We start from the raw sequence: 26,660 nt of genomic DNA, 5'->3' as shown, positions 1-26,660 counted from the left end.
CAGCACTTTGGTGCAGTTTTATACCTGTTTTAAAGTGCTATATAAATAAATTTGACATTGACATAAATTTGACATTGACAAGTTATTTGCGAAGTCATGATAAACAATAAATTAATTAATTACACAATAAATTAAAACTACTAACCTCGTTTTAGTTATCGGCTTTATCGTTTCTTCCTGCATTTTTCTCTTACTGTTGATGACACTGATTGAAGAAAGGCTCAACTCCGGTGCTCTCCACTGACCTCTCCCTTCTTATTTCCTTAGTGTAATGCCCAGTGCACACTACACAATCTTATAGCTGTCGGCTATTTTCAGAACCTGAGAGACCACACATTAACCAACAGAAATTCTAGGTTCAATCGGGTTCAATCACGCCGTGTGGTTGTGACGGTGAGGTGAGAGGTTGGAGAAGGAGTTAGCAATGGTGGTTAGTCACTCTAACCTAAAACAGCAGAACGCACTGTTATAGTATTCCACACTTGGACTTTATTTTTCTTCGTCCATGTAAAGCCAGATCTCCATGGTACTAACATTATAGTCTTATACATTAGAAAAGTAACAATAGTTCACCACTCTGTGGTGAACTTGTCTTCCAGCAACATGGAAGATGAGAGTTCTCACTCTGCACAATAGAAGAACAAAAGAAGAAGGGAATAGGCGCCACCTTGTGGTGATACCTACTTATCTCTAGGAACCAAGCACTATCATGACTTTTACATGGTGTCCAACAATGGGCAGAAAATAACGGATACAAGTCCAATTAACTAATTTTAAAAACAGGTATTAATCAATGCTTTATTACAATCTACCTGCAATGCATGGAGTGAATGAATGAATGAATATCATTATAACCTATTTAACAAGAACAGGTGAAAAGTTACCTCCCTTTGTTATTTCTAAATACTTTGCAGAAATGTTGAATAAACATTAATGTTGTTTCCACATATCATCTCTGACGTCCACTGGACTTCAGATTGCGCTGTCAGCTGTTTGGGATTCCCTTCCGTGTTTCCCCTCAGAGGAGAATGCTTTTCTGATTGGCTACCTGTTACATTCAACAGCCTGCATTAACGCTCCTAAAACCCCTGATTTAGATCGGAGCGGCCAAGAAGATCTACCGTAACACACCACACATCACAGGATGATCAGTTATCAAGCCACAATCTTAGAACAGCCAACATCCTAAGAGGGTCGTAAAGGGAAAATCGGGGAGAAAAAATCGAGCAGTGTGAACTATTGTATCAGGTAGTCGGATGTGCCCGTCTTCTCTATTTAAATCTAATGATAACTGAAGGGCAATATGTTACGGACCAAAGCCTATCTTCTTGGGTTTTTAACATCTCTATTCTATAACATCTAACTAGTTCTTCTAATTGTCATTTTGACTGAATAGCTCCTGTATTGTGCCTGCAAGTATTCGCAAGTTAGCAGGGCCAAGCTCAAATCATGGCACCGGCAGCTACAGCGGCACTAACAGTGACGGCTGCCGTAAGGTGCCATGGGTGCTATGGGCTGCTGGGTAATGTGCCAAGGCTGCTGCGACCTCATACTGGCATATGCCAAGGGCTGCCGTGGCACTTCTGGTGAGAGCTGGCTTAGGTGCCACGGGTTGCAGAGACCTGACACATGCTGCAGCCATCTGCTACTGGCACCTGGCACAGGTGCTATGGCCCAGCAGCACAGTGTGCCAGACCAGCCAGTGGCATGCCGCAACGTGGCAGGGGGTGTCACAACTAGCTTAATAACGGCAACTTCTTACTGCTTTGATGTATGCCACGGCTTTTGTGTCAGACTGAAAATGTTATTTTATTGTGAACAAACAACCCCCAAAAAACAAATGCATACATTCGTCACTGATTAGGTGACATATACCGCAGCTTCTGTGTCAGATTGAATATGAGTGAATTTATTATTTTTTTAAAATAACAGTTTTCTTTTGTTTCCTCGCAAAGGTGTTGCATTTCTTCTTAATTGTTGCGTACCCTCGTAATAAGCAAATATGCCCTGGTCTGTTTTGGATACAGTCACAGTCAATTTTAAATTTCTAATGTATACACATTTAAAGAGCCTCAGTGAAAATGTGCCTATATGTCCTTAACTCTGATTGAAAACTAATTGAAAATCCATTTATTTACTACAGAAGTGTATTTGAGCGCTATCACATTATAAAGTGATAGTTATATTGTACAGACATGAAAATGTATTGCATAAACATAATACTCATATTTTATGAACGTTTATTGGTTCTATGTTTTCCGTTATCTCTTTTATTTGCTTACATCCACACATTGCAACTTATAACCATGCTTGTGTGTGACTGTTGCCAGTTGTATGAACAGACTGAAACTGATTAGACTACCCTTTGGGATTGTGGAGAAGATAATCTAAACTCGCGCAACAATCTTTGCCTCACTTGGTCAAGTGCAGCAATATATTTATTGTTTTCTCCTCTCTTCTGATGCCAAGCTTTAAACAGAATTTAACACTAGAGGGCGCAAGGTCCACCATATAAAATCAAAATCAAATCAAATTTTATTTGTATAGCACATTTCAGCAGCAAGGCATTTCAAAGTGCTTTACATCATAAACACAAAAGCACAATGTCATGCAGCATGTAATAGACAATACATTGTTACATGTTACATTTCAAATACAATTTAAACAGGTGTGTTTTTAGTTGAGATTCAAAGGAAGTCAGGGTTTCAGCTGTTTTACAGTTTTCTGGAAGTTTGTTCCAAATTTTTGGTGCATAGATGCTGAAAGCTGCTTCTCCTCTCTTGGGACTGGATAGCTCCTGTATTGTGCCTGCACTCCTCTCTGGTTCTGGGTATGCAAAGCAGACCAGAACCAGAACCTGAGAGACTGGAAGGTTGATACAACAACAGCAGATCTTTAATGTATTGTGGTGCTAAACCGTTCAGTGATTTGTAAACTAACAACAGTATTTTAAAATCTATTCTTTGAGCTACAGGGAGCCAGTGGAGGGACTTTAAAACTGCTGTTATGTCTCTATCTTCCTGGTTTTAGAGAAAACGCGAGCAGCAGCTTCTGGATCAGCTGCAGCTGTTTGATTGATTTGTTGGACAGGCCTGTGAAGACGCTGTTGCAATAATCAATGCGACTAAAGATAAACGCATGGATGAGTTTCTCTAGATCTGGCTGAGACATTAGTCCTCTAATCCTGGAGATGTTCTTCAGGTGATAGAAGGCCGACTTTGTAATCGTCTTTATGTGGCTCGCAAGATTCAAGTCCGAGTCCATCACGACTCCCAGGTTTCGGGCTGATCGCTAGTTTTTAGTTGTAATAACTGAAGCTGTGCATTGACTCTAGATCTGTAGCTCTAGATCTATAGCTCTAGATCTATAGCTCTAGATCATTCCTCTTTAGGTCCAAAAATAATGACTTCAGTTTTGTTTCTGTTCAGCTGGAGAAAGTTTTGGCACATTCACACATTTATCTGTTCTAAGCATTTATTCAGTGATTGGATGGGTTCAGAGTCACCTGGTGACATCGTAATGTAGAGTTGAGTATCATCTGCATAGTTATGGTAGCTAATATTATTTCCTGTTATAACCTGAGCTAGTGGGAGAATATAAATATTAAATAAGAGGGGTCCTAAGATTCAACCTTGGGGTACCCCACATGTGACCTTTGACCTCTTTGATGAGAAGTTTCCAATTGAAACAAAGAAATCCCTATTCTTTACGTAAGATTCAAACCAGTCGAGCATCGAACCGGAGAGTCCGACCCAACTCTCCAGTCGATTCAGTAATATGTCAAAAGCTGCACTGAGGTCCAACTGAACCAGCACTGTGGTTCAGCACTGTCTGTATTTATATGGATATCATTGAACACTTTTACGATAAAGGTTTTATGATTCACAAACTAGGTTTAAATGTCAAGCTATTAATGAAGAATATTCTAATCCAGGTTTGAAGTGTCTAAATTTTGTAGTTTTTGAACCAGAACAGATTAGACACTCAAGATAGTGAGGAAAAAGAATATAGTCAGTGTTTTCAGTAAAGTTGAGCTGACTGTCCAGAAATGACCTAAGGTATTTAAATTTTTCCACAGTTTGTGATGATGCAATTTTGTAGATGTGCTAATTAAAGTCTCTCCTATTTTTGTGCAGTCAAAAACCAAGTCCTGTGTATTTCTTTTGTTCACATATTCCACTTTTTAATTCCCCACTATATCCTGAGTTAATTATGTATTTTAGTTGTGTTACCACTCCCACACCACCAAAGACAGTGCTATTTCTGTCGGTTAATGTGTGGTCTCTCAGGTTTAGAAAATGGGCCTGCAATCAGCAGACAGCTATAAGATCATGTAGTGTAAACTGGGCATTACACTAAGGAAATAAGAAGGGAGCGGTCAGTGGAGAGCACTGGAGTTGAGCGTTGTTTCATTCAGTGTCATAGTCCTATGTCTAAAACGGTCTGTTGTGTGGTCCGCCCCTGACCCCTTCCGTTTGATGCAGCACCTGGTGCTCTCGGCTTAACCCCTTAAAGGAGCCAGCATGACAGTTTTTAGGCAGCCTTCTCTTGAGTCTGCGCTGTTTCTTTAATTTAACTAGCACTGAGCAATACTTAGTCTTCATACCTTTCCAAGTGCATTGAAAAGCTAATGTTAATTGTGTATTAATAAGTGATCTCTTAAACTCTGTTTACTGAAACTGTTCCTCTTTTTACAGGCAGAAAATACAGCACTATACCAACCAGCTTGCTAAAGAAACCAACAGGCATCTTAAGGACTTGGGCTCTGTCCCATTGGCATCATCACCTTCAGAACAAGTGAGTGTCAATGTACATTTGTTAATGCATCAAACTTGTCTTTAAAGCTAATTTATCCCCCCAACAAAACTCAGTTGGAAAATGCTGACGTCACAGAAGGCCTATCCTTTAAGAACAAGAAGTCAAATATCTGACTCTTATATATATATATATATTTTTTTTTTAACCACCTTAACCAAATCAACATGAAACAATGTCCAGTGACAGAAGACAAGTTGGAATAAGTCTCAGAGTCTCCAGTACTGAGACTTCTGGGCTGATAATATGGTTGTGGTAGTAACCAGCACCGCCCAACCCACCATGGGGCTCTAAGCGAAATTTGGTATTGGGGCCTTCTAGTTCTGCTAACAATGCGGACTGGCGCGCAATCAGCAGCCCAATCATTAGATCATTCACACACCTGCTATAAATTTATTGCATCTCTGATAGTGCTGGTTACATTATATGCTGTGTATATATAATGTAGGATACATTTATTGGCCAGTGAATTTCTGGGTGCCAATTTCCTTAATTTTGGGGGATTGTGATCGGCCGATACTTAATCGGCCAATACTTGCATGTGAAGCCAATCTTATCCACTGATCTTATTTTTGTCAGCAAAGATTTAAAAATCAGCCTCTGTCCTCTTCTGCTCTGCAGTGAGAGGTTTGACTGACAGACCGGCCCACCAGGTCATGTCTGAACCTTTACAGTTAACAATATTCACCCCACTGTTGCCACTTCAGTGACTTTTTTGTTATATTTAGCAACATTTCAGACAAAAAAAATTATATCAGTCAAAGTCAAAATCAGCAGGTCAGGCTCTTTAAAGATCGGTAACCAGTTCTCTGGATAGGCCAGAGAACTGCAATAGGTGCAGCCAAACTTAAGATAGAATACATAAACACATATTCATGACATTCTTTGCTGAAATAAATTTCTCTTAAGCTTTACTCCATGTAATGAAGGTCTTCATTACGTGTAGGAAGACAGTTAAATGTTTTAATTGTTTACTTAGATTGGCTTACCTCAGTTCTTTCCTTATAAGGGCTCTGGGAGAGACCAAATATAGAGGGGGAGCAAAGCACTGTGACTTTTAGAATTCAATAATTGGATTGATATTTATAAGAGTATTTTTAGAAATGAAATGATTGCTATGAAATGAAGTGTTTAATATTATGTGAAGATGTATTGTCTTGTTTGTGTATATGTATTTTGTTTTATCCTGCTTTTTGGGGGCTGTGAATTGGTGCAGCCAGGGACTACAAAAGCCGACAGGTTGCCCACATGTGGGTGTGGCTGCTGCGGGAATGCATTTTCCCCCTTTCTATGCAGGATTGTTGTTTAAATGTTGGTGATTAAACACCTGGTTGGTCTGCACTACATCTCTCCGCCTCAAGACTCCTTTTAAAGCCTGCCGCTAAGGGTCATTCTAACAAGTGGTGTCAGAAGTGGGATCAAAGTCGCAAAGTGGAGCTGAGGATGACAAAAGAGAGAGAAAGGAGGAAGCAAGACCAACAGGTGCAGTCTGATGAGGGAGCGATGGCATCTGCTGATCCGGAGGGCGTGGCACCCAGCACCTGTGAGAAGATTGATGAGCTTTCAGATTTGGTGAAATCGCTCATTCAGTCTCAGTCAGTAATAGACCAACAGATGGCGAAAGAGGCTTCTCGTCAAGAGCAAAGATGGAAGTCTGTGCAGCACCAGTTTCACCAAATTCAGCAGCAAGTGGATGTTCTGCGGCACAACGCTGAAGGTGAGCAGACACAGCCAGGAGCGCTGCAACCTCAAGAGGACATAGTTGATCCTGATGAAGGGACAAGTCAGGCATCTTGGTCAGTCGGATCAGAGAGGGACATCAGCATGCACAGAGAACCTAAGCTACATCCTTTGCTACCTGATGACGACATTGAACATTTTTTGACCACTTTTGAAAGAATGGCCCGAGTTTGTCGATGGCCGCAGGAGGAATGGGCTATCCGGCTAATTCCGCTACTGACTGGTAAGGTCCGAAGTGCTTATGTCTTGATGGATTTTGCAGACTCAGAAGATTATGAAAAGGTGAAGGTGGCCATATTGCAGAAGTATGAGATTACACCTGAAACCTATCGTCGACGTTTCCGTTCTTTGGACATTTTTCCGGGAGAGACTCCACAAGAACTGTATGTGCGCCTCAAAGAAATGTTTTTCAAGTGGATTAAACCACACAAGGCAACTGTAAAGGACATTTTAGAGACAATGATCCTGGAGCAGTTCCTGAGGATGGTCAACCCTGAACTGGAGGTGTGGCTTCGGGAGCACGATCCAAAGACAGCGGAGAAAGCAGCACAACTGGCGGAGGTCTTCATGGCAGCTCGACAGGGGACAAGGCATAATACTGTTGGCAGAGACTCCAGTTTTGCCCACAGAAATAAGTCTTTTGGAAATGAACAAGGTGGTGGTCAGGTGGAGAACAGAACATTTTCTAGGGGTAGGCAACTTTCCTCTAGTAAGTACAAACCTGATTCTACAAAGAACGCCCCTTTTCGTTCTGGCAAGCGTGACTTAAGATGTTATTTATGTAATGGACTGGGCCACACTCAGTATTTCTGCCCCCTCACTAATCATTCTAAGCCATCCATGTTTTGTACGGTTCCCAGACCTACTGCATGTGTTTTTCATGATGTTGCTTGTACTACACCTGTTTTGATTAATGGGAAACGAGAGACAGCTTTGCTAGATACAGGTGGGTTTCAGACTGTGGTTTTGTCTTCCTTAGTACCTAGGGAAAGGTGGACTGAGGATAAATGTCAGATAAGCTGCATACATGGGGACAAACATGAATATCCAATGGCTGACATATATCTGACTGTGGGAGGACATACATTTTTTCTATCAGTAGCTCTTGCAGCAACACTACCTTATGCTGTTATTCTGGGTAATGATGTTCCCATTATCACAGACCTTCTTCAGCAGACTGACAACTTTTCCCCACCAGACATAACTAGGCCTCTTGCAGCCCAAACCATACAGTACCCATGTAAAATGACATCTGGGGGGCACAATATGGTCACTACAAGAGCTCAAAGTTCTCAAAACAGCTTGAGTGAGTTACCGTTTTTTGATGAAGTATGGGAAATGGGACCAGTTAAACCTTATAAAACCAAGGCTGAAAAAAGGAGGGATAAAATAAGAGGTTCTGCTAAGCAAACAGAGAACACTGTTAAACAATTTCAGCTGTTGGATGTTGATCTTCCAGCTAATGTGGGTGAGCTTCAGAGACAGGATCCAACTTTAAAAGGTTGGTTTGAGAAAGTTATGGAGGTAGATGGGAACAGGCAGACCACTACAGGATTTCTGGATGAAGCTACTTATGTAGTTAAAAAGGGAATTTTGTATCAGCGTAAAGGGGATGTAGAGTCTTTAGCATTACCACAACAGTTCAGAGAGAGAGTAATGGATCTGGGACACACAGTTCCGTGGGCTGGACATATGGGATTTCACAAAACATTGTGTAGAATTTCCAGAAGATTTGTGTGGCCTGGAATGTATATTCAGATATCTAACTTTTGTAAGTCCTGTGTTAAATGTCAACTCACTTCTGGAAAGAAGATCTCTCAGGCCCAACTTCAACCCCTACCAATTATTGGTACTCCTTTTGAGAGAATAGGGATGGATGTAGTAGGTCCTCTAGAGAGAAGCTCAGCAGGCAACAAATATATCTTGGTTATATGTGATTATGCAACTCGGTATCCTGAAGTTTTTCCCCTGAGATGTGTGAAGGCCAGAAATGTTGCTAACTGTCTGATACAACTGTTCTCCAGAGTAGGGATCCCGAAAGAAGTTTTGACAGACTGTGGAACAAACTTCATGTCTAAGCTGTTAAAACAAGTCTACAAGTTATTAGGAGTAAAAGGGATTAAGACCACCCCCTATCATCCGCAGACCGATGGGCTTGTTGAAAGGTACAACCAGACTTTAAAGAACATGCTGCGTAAATTTGTTTCCACTACAGGAGCAGATTGGGACCAGTGGTTGCCCTATTTGCTGTTTGCCTATAGAGAGGTCCCACAGGCTTCGACTGGATTTTCTCCATTTTGAGCTGCTCTATGGACGTCAAGTTAGAGGACCACTGGACCTCCTGAAGGACTACTGGGAACATCCTGAAGCAGCAGAGGACAACATCGTGGCATATGTGGTCAAGATGCGACAGAGGCTGGAGGAAATGACAGCTTTGGTGCAGGAGAACATGAAGACAGCACAACAAAACCAGAAAAGATGGTATGACCGGAAGTCGACAGAGAGGGTCCTGAAACCAGGCCAGCAGGTTCTACTACTGCTACCAACCTCAGATAACAAATTGTTTGCTAAGTGGCATGGCCCATATGAAGTGATGCGGCAAGTGGGTAAGGTCACATACGAACTGTTTATGCCTGACAGAGTGAAAAAACATCAGACATTTCATGTGAATTTGCTGATGGAATTCCAGGTGCAGCAGACACCAGTGCAGCAGTTCTTGATTTGTAACGTTCAAGATGAGGAGGTGAAAGAGAAGTTTTTGCCCTCAAGTGAAACACAGTTTAGGGCAATTGATCTTTCTCATCTGTTAGTCCCCCAACAGGAGGAAGTTGCAGCTCTGGTGGATCCTACACTCTTTTCAGAGGCACCAGGTTTCACTGACCTGGTACAACATGAGATCTGTCTCAAGAAAGATGCTCCAGCTCGGCAGAAAAGCTACAGAATTCCAGAGCGGTTGGTGCCAGACTTGAAGAAAGAAATCAACTTTATGTTGGAACTGGGCATCATTGAAATTTCAACCAGTGAATGGTGTAGCCCTGTGGTTCTGGTTCCTAAAAAGGACGGTTCACTGAGATTTTGTATTGACTTTCGTTATCTGAATTCTTTGTCTCAGTTTGATGCATATCCTATGCCCAGAATAGATGACCTGTTGGAAAGAGTTGGAGGAGCCAGATACATTACTACTCTGGACTTAAGTAAAGGATACTGGCAGGTGGCACTGGCACCAGAGGCTCGCAAGCTGACAGCATTTAGAACACCATTTGGTATGTATCATTTTAAAGTGATGCCATTTGGCCTGCAGGGAGCGCCTGCCACCTTTCAAAGACTTATGGATCATGTTTTGAGGGATGTGTCAAGTTTTTCAGCAGCTTACTTGGACGATGTGGTTGTGTTCAGTCAAACCTGGAAAGACCACATGTCCCATTTAAAACAAGTGTTAGCATGCATTAGAGCAGCTGGAATGACTATTAACCCCCAGAAATGTGCCATTGCCAGAGAGAGGTGGCCTATTTAGGTTACATCATTGGTTTTGGAAAAATTAGACCACAGGTGGGGAAAGTGGATGCAGTTCATAAGTTTCCTGTACCTACAACAAAGAAGAAATTGAGGAGCTTTTTGGGTCTGGTTGGATGGTACAGAAAATTTATTCCTCAGTTTGCAGAGCGCTCAGCTGTGTTAAACAACTTGACAAAGGGGAAGGCCCCGAATAAGATCCAATGGACTGAGGAATGTAGCAAAGCTTTTGAAGATCTTAAGAAGGCAATCTGCACAGACTCTGTTTTACACACCCCTGATTTTGAGAAGTCCTTTACACTGCAAACAGATGCTTCTGGGGTGGGACTGGGAGCAGTTTTGTTACAGGAATTTGATGGAGAGATGAAGCCGGTGGTGTTTCTGAGCCGCAAGTTGCTGGACAGAGAAACCAGGTATTCGACAGTGGAGAAAGAATGTCTAGCAATGAAGTGGTCCATCGAGTCACTGAGATACTACCTTCTGGGACGACATTTCTTTCTGGAAACGGACCACCGGGCCCTCCAGTGGTTACATCGGATGAAAGATGCAAATGCACGGATTGCTGGATGGTACCTCGCTCTGCAACCATATAACTTCACAGTACATTATAAAGCTGGAAAAACCAACATTGCAGCTGATTGTTTGTCCAGAATCCCTGAAAATTGAGCTACTGTGAGCTTATGGAGAGGGGGGAGGAAATGTAATGAAGGTCTTCATTACGTGTAGGAAGACAGTTAAATGTTTTAATTGTTTACTTAGATTGGCTTACCTCAGTTCTTTCCTTATAAGGGCTGTGGGAGAGACCAAATATAGAGGGGGAGCAAAGCATTGTGACTTTTAGAATTCAATAATTGGATTGATATTTATAAGAGTATTTTTAGAAATGAAATGATTGCTATGAAATGAAGTGTTTAATATTATGTGAAGATGTATTGTCTTGTTTGTGTATATGTATTTTGTTTTTTCCTGCTTTTTGGGGGCTGTGAATTGGTGCAGCCAGGGACTACAAAAGCCGACAGGTTGCCCACATGTGGGTGTGGCTGCTGCGGGAATGCATTTTCCCCCTTTCTATGCAGGATTGTTTGTTTAAATGTTGGTGATTAAACACCTGGTTGGTCTGCACTACATCTCTCCGCCTCAAGACTCCTCTTTTAAAGCCTGCCGCTAAGGGTCATTCTAACACTCCAATAGCTAAATTTTTTATTTATGCCAGATGAGTCTTTCTCCTTTGAGAATGTGGATTGGTAATACACTGATTCTGAGCCTTCAAAAGATTTTCACATAACTTAGAAGTTGATGTAAAAATAATGTTTGTTTTAGCCACAAAATGATTTTTCTCAGCAGCAAACATATCCCCAACTGCAGCATAGAGAATAGTTCATCGATGTTGCAGATGTAGCCTGATGTAAAAACATTTTACTAGGTAATGTCAAACATTGAGAAGTTTTGATTATCAAACACGCCGTTTTTGATAATATAATATATATTACAGAGCCAAGCATGAGAATCGACTCATTTAAAGTTCAAACTTAGTTTCATCCAAACACAAAGACACTAGCATAAATAAACTGGACCGTTCCAGGTCGCTATGAAGCTAATTTTCTATAAGCAGCTTCACAAATTTTACATTACATTACCAAGACATATTAAAACAAACATTTATCTTGGCTGTTTTCTATTCTTCCTCTTTCTTTTCTTTCTCCCTGAAGAATAAGTCCTTTTTTGAGACACTGTTTTGCTTACTTACGGTAACTTCTGATCAGAGCTTTGGACATTTGGGTCCTCTGCTCATTGCTCAGCAGCTCATGTTACCTGCGAAGCATACGGTGCCTACCAGGGGCCCCGAAAGCAACCGACCAACCGGGACCACATAGATCAAATTTATCAGCGCAGATTGAGCCGGGCACTGGGCGGCGTGTTGAGATGGAAAAGCCGGACAAAATGATTTGTCTACAAATATAAATCATTCTCACCATTAACTCAAGCACCTCTGAAAGCGTTATTTCTTAGACTTAGACTTCCTTTATTGTCATTGTACAAAAAAAAAAACACAAGGTGAATCTTGACAACGAAATGTCGTTACTTGGCTACCAGTGTAACAGTAGCCAAGTAACGCAGAGCAGTTCACGTAGAGCTGCGTGTAACCCACAAGTTACTTTAAATACACTTAATAATAGCAAAAGGCAGGCAATTTAATTTGCTTCTCTGACCAGCACCAATGCTATGAAAGTATATCTAAAAAGAAGTTGGGCCGGATCAAAAGACTCTAAATTCTCGGGAGCCTACGTGTGAATGACAACACAGGAGTGCACAAAGTGTCAACAAGGAAGAGTAAAATTTAATAATAAAACAATTGTGGATCCACATATACAATTGTAACAAAATAGCGCACATTTTTTTAAAAACAGAAAATAAAATAAATAACAGTCATTTCAATGTGTCAGTCGATTCGGTTTTTGTCCAGTCTCTTCCAATGTGTCAGTCGATTCTCTCAGTATTTCAAGGATAGTGACCAGTCGGGTCACTATCTACCATCTCACTGGGTTCTCTGGGCCGAGGCTCGCCATCCAAATTCAGAAGTGGGTCTTGAAGTCTCAGGGCACTCCAGGCCAAAAGTGCACGGTAATTAAAAAAAAAAAAACCTGACCTGGAACAAGACCAAAGCAAAACATTTCAGAATGCAAGATATCAATCAAACCTATGTATCAATAAATTGTTATAATTCAGAGATCTTCCATCATTGCACAATTTTTTCTTTTCAAGTTGTGCAAAAGTCAGTAGTTTATCAGAATACAATGTTATTTACATATCAGTAAAACTAAAGAAATTAGCTCAATATGTGGTGAAGAAAAATAATATAATAAAAAAAATGATAATATATATTTCAATCTAAAAGTGCCGGTACATCTTCAACACTATAAATCTTTTGTAATACCAACGGAAAAAAGCACATAACTGAAATAGAACCTATTAGGACATATACTCAAAGAAAAATAAATACAACTACACAGAAAAAATATAATATACACAACAATAATAATAAAAATCTTACTGTGCTACTTTATTTTTATTACATTTGGTCAGATATTACGTGTTTTTGCCTATTTTCAACCAATTTACTGAGCCAACTGCCGAGCGCGTGCTCGGTAGAGTCAGACACGTCAGAGCCTGACTCTGACGATTCTGGGATTTTTTTCCCAGTCTCAGCTGCTCTCAAAGAAACTTTCAGAGATAAAAAAAAAACAAAAAAGACGAATTTAGTATTTTCAATTATATATTTTGAGAAACTATACCAATATTGTTTTTCTTACAGTTTGTCCAGATTTTATAATCTCTTTCAGACGCTTAACGAAAACAACGGTCAGCTATGAGTTCTCAACCGTGTCTGACGCGTTCTGAGCAGAATCACAGCGCAGCAAAACAATCACTAAAGGCCTTTTTCACAATTTATAACGATTTTTTTTAGCACGTTTTGATATATTTTTCTAAGCAAAATAAAACACAAAATCTATTTATACTTCCCAATTTTGTGAAACAAAAAAAACCCATCAAATTAACATCATTAACTTCCACTTGTGTTTTTAACACTGGGTTACATGCGCAACCAGTGCTAACGCGGGGGGGTTAAACTCCTATCTTGATCAAAAACTCTTGAAAGAAACATAATTCCTCACAGGGGTTTGACGTAAATGTCCTTACAGGTCAGCCTGTGTCCAGTTTGAGTGAAAGGAGTTGCGCAGGAGCCGCACTGAGGTAAACTTAAGACATTCAGCTGCTGCAGCGCGTGAGGCAACACGCAGCGGTGCCAGCGGTGTGATTGGTCCAGTGTTCTGACTGTCAGTGCGACCTCCTCAGATTTTTCTACCGTAGCACGGATAGATAGCTAAGGATTGTTGTCCAACAATGGGCACAAAATAATGGCTACAAGTTCAATTAACTAATTTTAAAACCAGGCATTAATTAGTGCTGTACTACAATCTACCTGCAATGCATGGAGCTAGTGTCAGTCCTGACTGAATAAATATCATTATAACCTATTTATGTCACGTTAACGAAGAACAGCTGAAAAGTCACCGGATTCATCAACTGCGGTAGCAATTTCGCGCCAGCTCCTCCCCTTGTCATTTCTATATTCTTTACGCGAAATGTTTAATCATGTTTAATGTCATTTCCACATATCCTCTCCGATGGACTTTGGGTTGCGCCATGTCAGCTGGTTGGGATTCCCCTTCGTAAGGGAAAAATCGGGGGGAAAAAAATCATGTAATGTGAACTATTGCATTAGGTAGTAAGGATGCGCCCGTCTTCTCTATTTAAATCTAATGATTACTGAAGGGTCATATAGAATACAGACAGCATAATCTGCACTCTTTTGATTCAGTGCAGTATTTACTTCCACTTTGACTTTATATTATTTAATTGTTATTCATGTACATTTTTTACATGAATAATGGAGACTGAGAATCCATTTTATTTTTGGTTTTGGTTGTTTTGTTTATTTTGTTTATCAGTTCCAGTGTTAAGTGTCCTTTTGAAAATAAACTATCTTTGGCAGGAAATCGCATGCATTATAGGTAATTTCCATTAAATCAGTGTAAAAACGTATTAAACAGTATTATCGTGTATCGCAATCATTTTTGAGACAATCGCTCAGCAAAATTTGTTATTGTGACAGGCCTAGAAACATGTTCTTTCCGCCATTAAATTAAACTCAGACACAGATCACTGCAGATCGGTTTTGCCCATTAAAACATTGTATGTTTGTTATCAGATGCAGCGCAGCCACAATGTGTCCACCGAACTGCGCACATCACTGAAATAATGGGATATGATTAATATTATACTGCTATTACACAGCTTCAATCTGTGTAATAGCAGAGCAGTTTGAAATGTTTTTTTTCCTTGAAGCCCAACAATAACACCACTTTTGCAAGTTTTGTGGTTTTCTTCAGTCGGCAAAGTTATAAATGAGCTTTATTTTTATGTAATGTGAATGTAAATAGATATTGCTACCAACATCTATTTAGAAAAGTTTAATAATAAAAAATGAGTGTAATTAAATTAAAATATTTAAAAATATAGAGACAAAATAGCCCAAAAAAAGCCAACCTATTTTGTCCTGATTAACTGCCAAATAATAACTTGTTTACAGTAGTAACGACTTTACAGACTAAACTAAAGCCATTTGCAAGCTCCCTGTCATACCATGAAGTAATACAGCAGCAGTCAGGTATACAATAAATTAAATAAAGCTTACAGTGATCTTCAATGACATAAAACACATGAAACAAAACTTCCACAGGTAGGACGTATTTATAAGAAATCTGCTGAGTAAGCAGATATGTGACGTAGCATCACAAGGTAGGACGGATTTACAGGTAGCACATATAAACAGAACACCGGCTTTAAATGAATAAACTATAGACCAATCTTCAATAAACCTATCTTTTAGGAATAAATCTGCTCCATCAGTGAAACGCTCATTCATCTGCCCTGAACACTTACCGGCAGATGAATGTGAGCAGAAGAGAACAACTTGCAATCCGGTTTTAAAAAATAAAGAAATGAGAAATAGCATTTTTTTATTTATTATTTCTCTAAAAAGTTAAACAAGAAAGGCTTAATTTGGCGGTGGGGCTTGTAAAGCATGGCGGGCCACCATGCCTATAATATACTGGTATAAACCCTGCATATGTGTGAATTAGAGGTGTGCCGATCGATTGGCCACCGATCATAATCGGTCAATTTCCGTGAAAAAGTGTATGATCGGTGATCACTGATCATTGTCTCTTGTTGCCGATCACCAAAACCGATCACCTGTATCTCACTTCACACCCTGTGTATGCAACTTATCTCCTCTTTCCTTCACACTGCACAAGCGTGCAGCAACAAATCCTGTCGTGTGAAACTATAATGCTTTGAGAGTGAATATGGACGTTTGCGTGTTATGGCGGAAAATTACTCGGTGGGGGTGAAGCACGTCAAAATGCATCAACAAAACGTGTTAAAATTAATATTCTCAGTAATTATTGTTAAGGTGCATTCCAGATCCATTAACAAATAAAAAAGTGACTTTAAGACCGACTGACTAGCAGAGCAGGAGTTTAAATGAGCTAAACAGCCATCGCTGTGTTCATGAGAGGCTCATTAATAATCGAGAAATAAATATCAAGCCTGGAAACCTGATATCGTAACGGACTGAATGTTTCAACGTAATCTTTGCTCGCCTTGCAGGGTGCAGGCAGTTGCCACGGCAATGAGTATGCTTAAACGAAAAAGTGAGATGAAGAGTGAAAAGGTGCGAGTGGTTTTGAGTTGATCACCTGTTCAGGTTGTTTCACCTTTGTGTACCTTTGTGTAACTTGGACTAATTACCTCGTTCGTTTGCAGTAAATGTGTCATAACAAGTAGGACAAATATATTTGATTAAGTTTTAACAAACAAATGGCTTCTACCACGGTAATTATGTGAAATTAAATTAATTATATCCCACATTCAGAAGAGTTGCCTTTACCTCTGCAGAGCTCTTTGGTTCCTCCTATCAGTTTGTAGTTTCTCTTATTGACGTAATCAAACCAAATTTCAGATCTACCATAACTGACACCTGCTGACCTCAGGTTTGCAACCAGCATCTGACTAAGAAACCAGTAACCTGCTTCCAGTGTCAGAATCTCACTCAGGAAGAAACCGCATTAGGTTTTCTATCACTTTATCATTTCTGATATAACTGATGTATATTCATATAGAAAACAAGTCAGGGTTTAATTTACAATTTTTATGTCTTCGTGTCATGAGGTTGATCTCAGCCGGCTGGTGAGAGAAAGAGTAGATCTTTTTCTTGGTCTCAAAACGTTTGAGCACCCCTGATATAAAACCACTGTGATTTATTTTTAACCCATTGTTTCCAACTGCTTTTACTGTCTGTCTTATGCCACCCAGAGGCAACAAAGGATCCAAAGGGACCGGCTTATGAATGACTTTTCTGCAGCGCTCAACAACTTCCAAGCTGTCCAGCGATGTGCAGCAGAAAAAGAGAGGGAATCAATAGCAAGAGCAAAGGCTGGTTCCTGTCTATCAGTAAGTAAGCTGTAGAGAGGACTTCACAAATTCCGGATTGTTAAATAGGAATTAAGCTCTACAACATAAAATTATAACAAGTAATTTTAAATAAGCACTGTAACCTATAATAATAAAGTTCTAGTATACTTTATAGATTTTGTAGTTTGCAGGGTTTCTCCTAGCGGGGTGCCAGGTTTTATTTGTCCCCTCCTGCCAAGCTAGGCATTGCTTGATTTTACTACAAATAGTTTTTGATTCTTTTTCCCTTTTATTCATTAAACATTTTCCCATTAAGAGCAGTTGGAGTTCAACCAGCTGGTCAAATGCTATTGAAATACACAGCGTGAATGCACAATATTGAAATACCTGTCATTGTGACAATGATATCAAACATTGTCACAATAATATTGTCATCATGATGATATTGTAATGACAATTATGATTCAGTATGTTGTGCAGCTCTGGTTTTATTTAAGTTTGCATTGAGAATGTGTTAATAATGTACCTACACATAAGTCTGTTCATTTAAAGAATCTATATAATTAGCTATAAGTAGCTAATCTTTCTTTTCTTTTTTCGCTGTACCTTATTGCCACAATATTGCTACTGTTGCTTAAGTGGCATTTGACTTTGGCTATGTTACCATTTAGATAGAACTGTTGTAACAATTCTCTTTCAGAATGAAGACCGTTTTCAGGATGAAAAGCTTGTCTCCTTTGATAAGTAAGTAACTCATTCTTACAGGTTTATTCTGGAAGTGCAAATAAAATTCTGCAAGATTTATTGAAATTTAGTGTCAATTTAAAAAAGAAAATTAATCTAATTATAGTAATGTATGATTGAATAGATTCATGTGAAATGAAAAAAATTGAAAAAAGATTGTATTAAATAAATACCAAACATAAAAAATGGTCAAATATACACAATGAATTAACAGGGAAAGTCTTCAAAACAAAGATTTCAAAACTTTTTTTCCCTTTGATGATAATTAAAAAAGGTATATATTATTCATTTCTGTTGAAAATGTAGATAAGATTCTCTTTCGTAATTGATAAGTATTTCACATTTTTATGATGTTTCAGGAGAAGACAGTTTTATTTCCTATCATAAATAAAGTTTCTTCTGGCATATTTTATGATTAATTGTAGATTAAACATCTAAATGAGTTTTCATAAACATATATTTTCATTTTATTCCTCACATAGAGCAATAAAATGTTTATCATTAGGAAATTAGATTTTAGTTATTTCACCTCTAAACATGTGTTTGAAAAGCCAAGAGGACCTGGGTCCAATTACCACTCAGACAGAAGAAATGGCCATTACAGAGGAAGATCTGGAGCTCATTAAGGAGAGAGAAACCAACATCAGACAGCTTGAGGTGAGCACTTGATTAATGTTGTTTGATATATAATTTCTAAATGTTTATTTGTGTACATTTCAGATATTATGTTTTTGAAGTATTTCTGTTTGAATGTAATGTACTTTGGCTCCCCTAGTGTTTTTGAAATGCTATAGAAATAAAGTTGATTGATTTTAATAAATTTGAATATTATAGACAGTCCATTTATTTCAGAAACTGTCACTAATAGAAACAAATTATATAGATTAATCACATAAAATGGAATGTTTGACATTTTTAATTGATAATTTTATACTTCCAGCTAATAAAAACATGACATCTAAAATATAACAATAACACAGATCTCTTAATACAGACCACTAAGAGAGATCTTTTCTGCCAACAGCTACCACTGTCTACAATAACTCTTTGAAGAATTTGAAATATGAGTTACAACTAGGGGTAGAACAACTTCATATTTTTTAAGATTAACTACAATATGATAAAAGTCGAGTCGACATTGAGTAGTCGCAGTGACGTCATACTGGCACAAAACACTTTACAACAACTTAGAGGCTTTATCAGCTATGTTAACTGCAAATATTGATTAAATAAACCAATATTTATTTAATATTAGTAATTCTATTATGCAGCATTAAAAGAAGAAGAAACAGATCATTATTTGTGAGCAGCTCAGAAAAGTCAGAAAAATTGCTCAAAGTCAAAGACTGTTTTTGGGTTGTTTGTTTTCCAAACACCAGCTGATGCTGATGATGTTTTTTTTTATGCCAATAAATAATAAATAATAATAATAATAATAAATGCCAGACCAATAAAAGAATATGTTGCAGCTTCTGCTTCACACGCTAACTAAGACTGTCATTGGTGTGGACCGCTCGATAGCGCAGCGGCTTCGCCTTCAAGATTCACAGCAAACATTGCAGGGCAACATAAGTCTCATTAATGCAGTTATTTTTTTGTTTTCAAATACAGCATATATAAAAAAACATACAAAACTAACTCGGACATTGGATGTAGATGTATATGACATATTGAAGACACTGCCCTATATGTATTTTACAAAAATACGTATTTTCTATATTTGTTAAAACTGTCCCTATGTCTATCCCTAACATTTAAGTATGAGGGAGATAGCCCGAACTACTATTTCCCTCTGTAGAAACTGGTTCGAGTCAAAAAACTAGTTAGAGCAAGGAGGAGGGTGTTACCACTGTCAGACATCCACATTGTACAAAGTGCTAATGGTGAAGAAGCAACTCATTATTCCAGGAAAACCGTTTATCCGCAATCATCAGTGGTCATGTTAACTAGCCTTAGTATTCATGGCTGGCTATGTTTATGGTGAACCAGGAGGTGAGAGAAAGAGGGAGTGTGTGTACAGGTTCCATATGCGAGTCTTTGCTTTACTGTTTTTCAGTCTGACATCATGGACGTAAACCAGATCTTTAAGGACTTGGCAGTTATGATTCACGACCAGGGAGAGATGATTGGTGAGTAACACTGGCAGTCATTCTGTTAATGTTCTTCTTTCTGGGGGCGTACTGTGGTGGCGCAGGGAGTTAGCACACCCCACGTTTGGAGGCCTCAGTCCTCGACACGGACATCACGGGTTCGACTCCTGGTCCCGGCAACCTTTGCCGCATGTCTTCCCCCTTCTCCTTGTCCTCTTTCCTGTCTGCCTACTGTCAAAAATACTAGCGCTGCAAAAAACTCTTCCGAGAGAAAAAACCCCGGAAAATATAAATAAATATTCTTCTTTCCTCTAAATCTTGTGTTCAGTTTTAGTTTTCAATAACCTTTTTGTCTTTGGATTGTAGTGGTTGCCCACTGGGATGTCCACTTCTGAAATAACACGCAGTCTTTTAAAGTAGTAATGCTAAATTAGTGACAGAAAACAGTTGTTTAGATTTTACTTGCTTGCTAAATTGTTGTGATTTTTAGAGGAACACTTTAGTGAGTTTTGTATAGCAGGTGGTTCATATTAATAACTATAAAAATAATTCAGAACATTAACATGGACATAGAGAAGTAAAATTAGTTTTTTTTTAAAAAAAACATTAATGTGTATTGACCTAAAGTAATTTTTTAATTGTCAGTGTGCATTATATAAGTTTCAATATTGTTTTGTTAAAATGGAGAGTTCAGAAAATTAGGATGTTTGAGAAATTAAACTTATTTCTGATGTGATATCCTTTCTATGCCTTTTGCAGACAGTATTGAGGCTAATGTGGAAAATGCTGAAGTTCATGTAGAACGAGGAGCAGAACAGCTCCAGAGGGCCGCATACTACCAGGTGAGACAGCTTTAGCTTTTTTCTTTGCCACACTTCTGTAAAATCCTAATCGATAATCAACTCTCTGTTCTCTCTGTCGTAGCAAAAATCCAGGAAGAAGATGTGTATTCTTGCCATAGTGTGTTCTATAATACTTATCCTTCTTATCATTATTATTTATTTTGCTTCCAAATAAGCTGATTTCATTCAAGCAGTGGTTCAGTGCTCTATTTGGCATTGCATAACCCCTTCAATCCTAACCTCACTGACAACCATTCACTTGGCATAATCAGAGCAAGAAAATAGTTTCACTGTAAAAATATCTTCAAAGCTTATCAATATGGAAGATTCAACAGTTTAAAAATGTAGTCATCTTGAATCTTTAAGTCTGTTGATTTGTAAAGTAGATGATGAACCTACTTTAACGTTGTTGGGGAGGATGTGGAGGACTTGGGTAATGTTTGAGAGCAGTCTGCCATATGAAATTCCTTCATTTCCCTCACTTATCCCCTTACTTATCTTACTTAATTGCGCTAATACTAGCTGCTGTGTATTTCAGATGTACAAACATTGTAAGGAATAACTGAATTGTCAAGAATAAAAAAAAAAAAGATGTGTTTTGTTCTGTTATTCCTTTCTGTTAGTTGATGTTGTGGCATCTTCTGATGTAGATGTGAACATCCAGTCCCATCCTGCTTTGACTCATTAGCCTCATAGGGACGCAGTAGTGCGATTGTGAGGTGGTGGTATATGTTGAAAATGCTAAACACAATTTTAGCATAAATATTCTGTTCATAATATGAAGGTTGATGTAAACTCTGAAATGGAAGACTACTCTTTTTTGACATATTTTATGTTGATTTCTATACTCCTGACAGAATGCAAAATAAATATCTCAAGCACAAGTTTGATCGATGGTTGACTCTTCATTAATGTTAATTTTATCCTTCATGAATAATTCTCAGATATTAAGAATATTATTTTAACTTGTAATGCAAGTTAAAATAAGATTCGATCTGACAGTTGTCTAAGTATGCATTACATATTTTATTTACTTATTTTAACTACAGGTAACACTTGCATATGGAGAGAAAATAGTCACAGAATATTTGTGGATGTAATATACTAGATTTGTGAACTGTGTACGTCTCTTTGTGTGTAACTTTGGATAGTTGTATCTGTGAAACATGATTTGTAAACCACAACAAAACGTCCATCCATTCATCCATCCAATGTCTTCCGCTTATTATCCGAGGACGGGTTGCGGGGGTAGCAGCTTCAGAAGGGAGGCCCGACTCCCCGACTACTACTTCCACCTCCTCTGGGGGAATCCCAAGGTGTTCCCAGGCCAGCTGAGATACATAGTTCCTCCTGCGTTTTCCTGGGGCCTCCTCCCGGTAGGATGTGCCTGAAACATCTCACCAGGAAGGCGTCCAGGAAGCATCCTGACCAGATGCCCGAGCCACCTGAACTGGTAGTCGAGGTGGCTCAGGCCACTTAAGGGAGCAGCAGCTCTACTCCGAGTCGCTCCCGGATGACTGAGCTTCTCACCCTATCTCTAAGGGAGAGCCCAGCCACCCTAAGGAGAAAACCCATTTCGGCCGCTTGTATCCGGGACCTCATTCTTTCCGTCATGACCCGAAACTCATGACCATAGATGAGGGTGGGAATGTAGATCGACCGGGAAATCGAGAGATTCGCTTTTTGGCTCAGCTCTCTCTTCACCACTGATACAGCGCCTGCTTCACGGCAGACGCTGCGCCAATCCACCTGTCGATCTCCCACTCCCTTCTTCCTTCATTCAGGACATCCCCTGACCCCTCGACCCGGAGAAGGCACTCTACCCTTTTCCAGCTCAAGACCAAGGCCTCGGATTTGGAGGCACTGAGGTTTTGATATTTTGAGGCATGAACACATTATTTACTTTTTTTAAACAACATTACATCAAGTTATACTACAAGGATTATTCTTATTATTTTATTCCTTGCCATTTTAACAAAAAAGGCATACTTCCATTAGCCCAAGATATTGTCATGATATACGGTGAGAGGTGTTGAGGGAGATGCTGTGGACCCAGGTTGTTGAGAATGAAGTGATGATTTTAATGATGATGATGTCACAAAAATCAAGTCCAGGCAGCACAAGATGAGCGGAGCGAGAAACTAACCTCTGGTAGCAACTGGTAAACAATTGACAGAAGACTAGATAACTAGACCAAGAACAAGAAACACAGGGAGACAATCAGGAGAAACAAAACAAAATATCTTTAAAAGCATATTGTTTCATTAATACTCTAGAGCAAATACATATTTACTCTAGTAAATACATGTATATAAGAATGAATGTATGTTTTAATGAGTAACTCATTAAAAGTTACTTATAAGTTGATCAATATGAGGGTATTGATTTAATCTTTTATAACAAAAAAGAAATACAACCAGGTTACATTCATAAATTAATATTGTTAGAAATAATGAAGATCTCGTAAATATCATAATTTAAACTTGCGCTACTTTTGATATCCAAGGCATAACAGTGCAGTTTATCACTGCCAAAGGATTTAAATAACCAGCTGCTTTCTGATTTTTATTGTTAATGTGTTTATTCCTATTGAGCAGTAAAAGTTAATAAAATGTTTACATGTCTTTTTCTTCAAGTACTTACTTGCTGGAGGGTTTTTGTTATTTGTGCTGCAGAGCCACAGCTAACAGCTCCTCACTTCAGCGGCTCTTAGCCTGTGCTGCTCAAATTCATTCTTATTTATTCTTAAACTGATGGCACATTTATTTTGTGTATTTTGCCTTTTCATATTGATATTGTTTAAACACAATGGTTTTCTTCATTTCTTTGTGTCTTAGTGTGGGGGGAAATTCTAGGCTATATATATATATATATATATATATATATATATATATATATATGTTCCCTTCTCACCCACCGCGGGTGGTTCTTATCCTCTGAGCTCGGGTCCTCTACCAGAGGCCTGGGAGCTTGAGGGTCCTGCAGTATCTTGGCTGTGCCAAGGACTGCACATTTCTGGACTGAGATGTCTGATGTTGTTCCTGGGATCTGTTGTAGCCACTGCTCCAGTTTGGGGGTTACTGCCCCGAGGGCCCCGATGACCACAGGCACCACTGTGGTCTTCACCTTCCAGGCCCTCTCCAGTTCTTCCCTGAGTCCCTGGTATTTCTCTAGTTTCTCGTGCTCCTTTTTCCTGATGTTGCAATCACTTGGTATTGCTACATCTACCACAACGGCTTTCCTCTGATTTTTATCCACTACGACAATGTCTGGTTGGTTCGCCATTACCATTTTGTCTGTCTGGATCTGGAAGTCCCACAGGATCTTAGCTCTGGTGTTCTCTACCACCTTTGGGGGTGTTTCCCACTTTGATCTCGGGGTTTCCAGTCCATATTCTGCACAGATGTTTCTGTACACAATGCCTGCCACTTGGTTATGTCGCTCCATGTACGCTTTCCCTGCCAGTATCTTGCACCCTGCTGTGATGTGCTGGACTGTCTCAGGGGCCTCCTTGCACAACCTACACCTTGGGTCTTGTCTAGTGTGGTAGATCTGGGCCTCTAGTACTCTGGTGTTTAGGGCCTGTTCCTGGGCGGCCAGGATGAGGGCCTCTGTACTGTCCTTGAGTCCAGCTTTTTCCAGCCATTGGTAGGATTTACTGATATCAGTCACTTGGGTTATTTGCTGGTGGTACATCCCATGTAGGGGCTTGTCCTCCCATGATGGTATCTCTGGCACCTCAACCTCCGTTCCCTGTTGTCTGAGACATTCACTGAGCACATTGTCTGTTGAGGCTTTGTCCCTGATGTATTTATGGATCTTAGTTGTTTCGTCCTGGACAGTGGTTCTCACACTCACTAGTCCTCTGCCTCCGTCCTTGCGGCTCGTGTACAGTCTCAGGGTGCTGGATTTGGGATGGAACCCTCCATGCATGGTTAGTAGCTTTCTAGTCTTAATATCTGTGGCTTTTATCTCCTCCTTTGGCCAGCTAATTATTCCAGCAGGGTATCTGATTACTGGCAGGGCATAGCTGTTTATCGCACAGATTTTGTTCTTGCCATTGAGCTGGCTTCTCAGGACTTGCCTTATTCGTTGGAGGTATTTAGCTGTGGCTCCTTTCCTTGTGGCCTCACCGAGGTTGCCATTTGCTTGTGGTATATCCAGGTACTTGTAGCTGTCCTCTATGTCTGCTATTGTTCCTTGTGGGAGTGAGACCCCTTCTGTGCGGATCACCTTCCCCCTCTTTGTGATCAGCCGACCACACTTCTCTAGTCCGAATGACATCCCAATGTCAGTGCTGTAGATCCTGGTGGTGTGGATCAGTGAGTCGATGTCTCGCTCACTCTTGGCATACAGCTTGATGTCATCCATGTAGAGGAGGTGACTGATGTTGGCCCCATTTTTGAGTCGGTATTCTTAGCCAGTCTTGTTGATAATTTGGCTGAGGGGGTTCAGGCCTATGCAGAACAGTAGCGGGACAGAGCATCTCCTTGGTATATGCCACATTTGATGGACACTTGTGCAAGTGGTTTGCAGTTGGCTTCAAGGGTGGTTTTCCACAGCGTCATCGAGTTTGCAATGAAGGCTCTCAGAATCCTGTTGATGTTATACATGTCTAGGCATTCAATGATCCAAGTATGCGGCATTGAGTCATAGGCTTTCTTGTAATCGATCCAAGCCATGCACAGGTTGGTGTGTCGGGTTTTGCAGTCTCGGGCAACTGTGCGGTCTATGAGGAGTTGGTGTTTGGCTCCTCTGCTGTTTACACCGATACCCTTCTGTGCCATGCTCATGTATTTATCCATGTGTTTGCTTATCTTGGCCGCTATGATGCCTGACATGAGCTTCCAGGTTGTGGAGAGGCAGGTTATTGGTCGGTAGTTGGGTGGGACTTTGATGGATCCTTCTGGATTAGGATTGTCCGCCCTTCAGTTAACCATTCAGGGTGAGTCCCACTTTGTAGCAGCTGGTTCATTTGGGCTGCCAGTCGCTCATGGAGAGCAGTGAGTTTCTTTAGCCAGTAGGCATGGATCATGTCAGGCCCTGGTGCTGTCCAATTTTTCATGCCTGAGAGTCTTTCTTGAACATCTGTCACAGTGATGGTTACCGGGCTTGCTCAGGGAGGTTGCTGTGGTCCTCTCGTAGAGAGATCAGCCACTGTGCATTGCTGTTGTGGGACGCCTCCCTTTCCCATATGCCTTTCCAGTATTGTTCAGTCTCCAGCCTTGGTGGGTCTGCTCTGTTGTTATTACCCTGCCATTGAGAGTACACCTTAGCTGGTTGAGTGGAGAAGAGCCGGTTAATCCTTCTGGATACATTCTCCCTTGTGTATCTCTTTAGGCGGCTGGCCAAGGCTTGGAGCCTCTGTTTGGCAGTTTCAAGTGCTTCAGGTATGGGCATCTGGCTGTACTTTCTGGGTACTGGTCTTTTCATTGTACCCTTGTGGAGTTCTGACAGTTGGCTCACTTCCCTCCTTGTTACCTTGATTTTAGCCTCTAACCGTCTTTTCCATGGTGGGTATTGGGTCTCATGGTTGCTCTTATAGCCAAGTATCTCAAGGATCACTGATGCTGAGTTGTAGATCAGCTCATTGGTTTCTGTTATGGTGTTGGTAGGGATCGTTCTCAATGCTGCATTCACATTCTGATGGTACTTCACTCAGCCGTTGTAATTGGCGCCGAGGAGGCCTGGTTGTCATTCGGGTCATGTATCCCCTCACTGGGTGGGGACTTGTAGTTAAGTCCCCACAGTCCTGACATCCGGGTTCCTCCCTTTTGCCGTAGCATTTGTGTTGTATCTCGTCAATCTCAAGTTGTGATAGCAGTTGCCGTTTGCGGATGTTGGAACACTGAGCTACTAGTTGTTTAGCGCTTAGTGT

At 40.0% G+C, this 26,660-nt stretch overlaps 1 protein-coding gene across 3 annotated transcripts in view; it reads left to right on the top strand.

The window, feature by feature from the left end:
- stx12 (syntaxin 12) overlaps positions 1-21,670 on the top strand; it is a 48,289-nt gene extending 26,619 nt beyond the window's left edge. The window contains exons 4-10 of one of the 3 annotated variants that reach the window (XM_055021982.1): positions 4,698-4,797; positions 17,008-17,145; positions 17,807-17,850; positions 18,402-18,507; positions 19,907-19,979; positions 20,700-20,782; positions 20,865-21,670. In XM_055021982.1, coding sequence (XP_054877957.1) covers positions 4,698-4,797; positions 17,008-17,145; positions 17,807-17,850; positions 18,402-18,507; positions 19,907-19,979; positions 20,700-20,782; positions 20,865-20,957 — 637 coding nt within the window. In that variant the 3' untranslated portion in view covers positions 20,958-21,670. Of the gene's footprint in view, positions 1-4,697; positions 4,798-8,770; positions 9,816-17,007; positions 17,146-17,806; positions 17,851-18,401; positions 18,508-19,906; positions 19,980-20,699; positions 20,783-20,864 lie in introns of those variants that run through there. The other 2 variants (XM_055021981.1, XM_055021984.1) reach the window with 2 other exon arrangements.
- The last annotated feature ends 4,990 nt before the right edge of the window (positions 21,671-26,660 follow it).

Source organism: Poeciliopsis prolifica, unplaced genomic scaffold (assembly GCF_027474105.1).
Source record: "Poeciliopsis prolifica strain line A6 unplaced genomic scaffold, Auburn_PproV2 SCAFFOLD080, whole genome shotgun sequence".
NCBI classification, from domain to species: domain Eukaryota; kingdom Metazoa; phylum Chordata; class Actinopteri; order Cyprinodontiformes; family Poeciliidae; genus Poeciliopsis; species Poeciliopsis prolifica.
The sequence above is the reverse complement of the archived record's forward strand: the minus strand, read 5'-3'. Positions and strand labels throughout refer to the sequence as shown.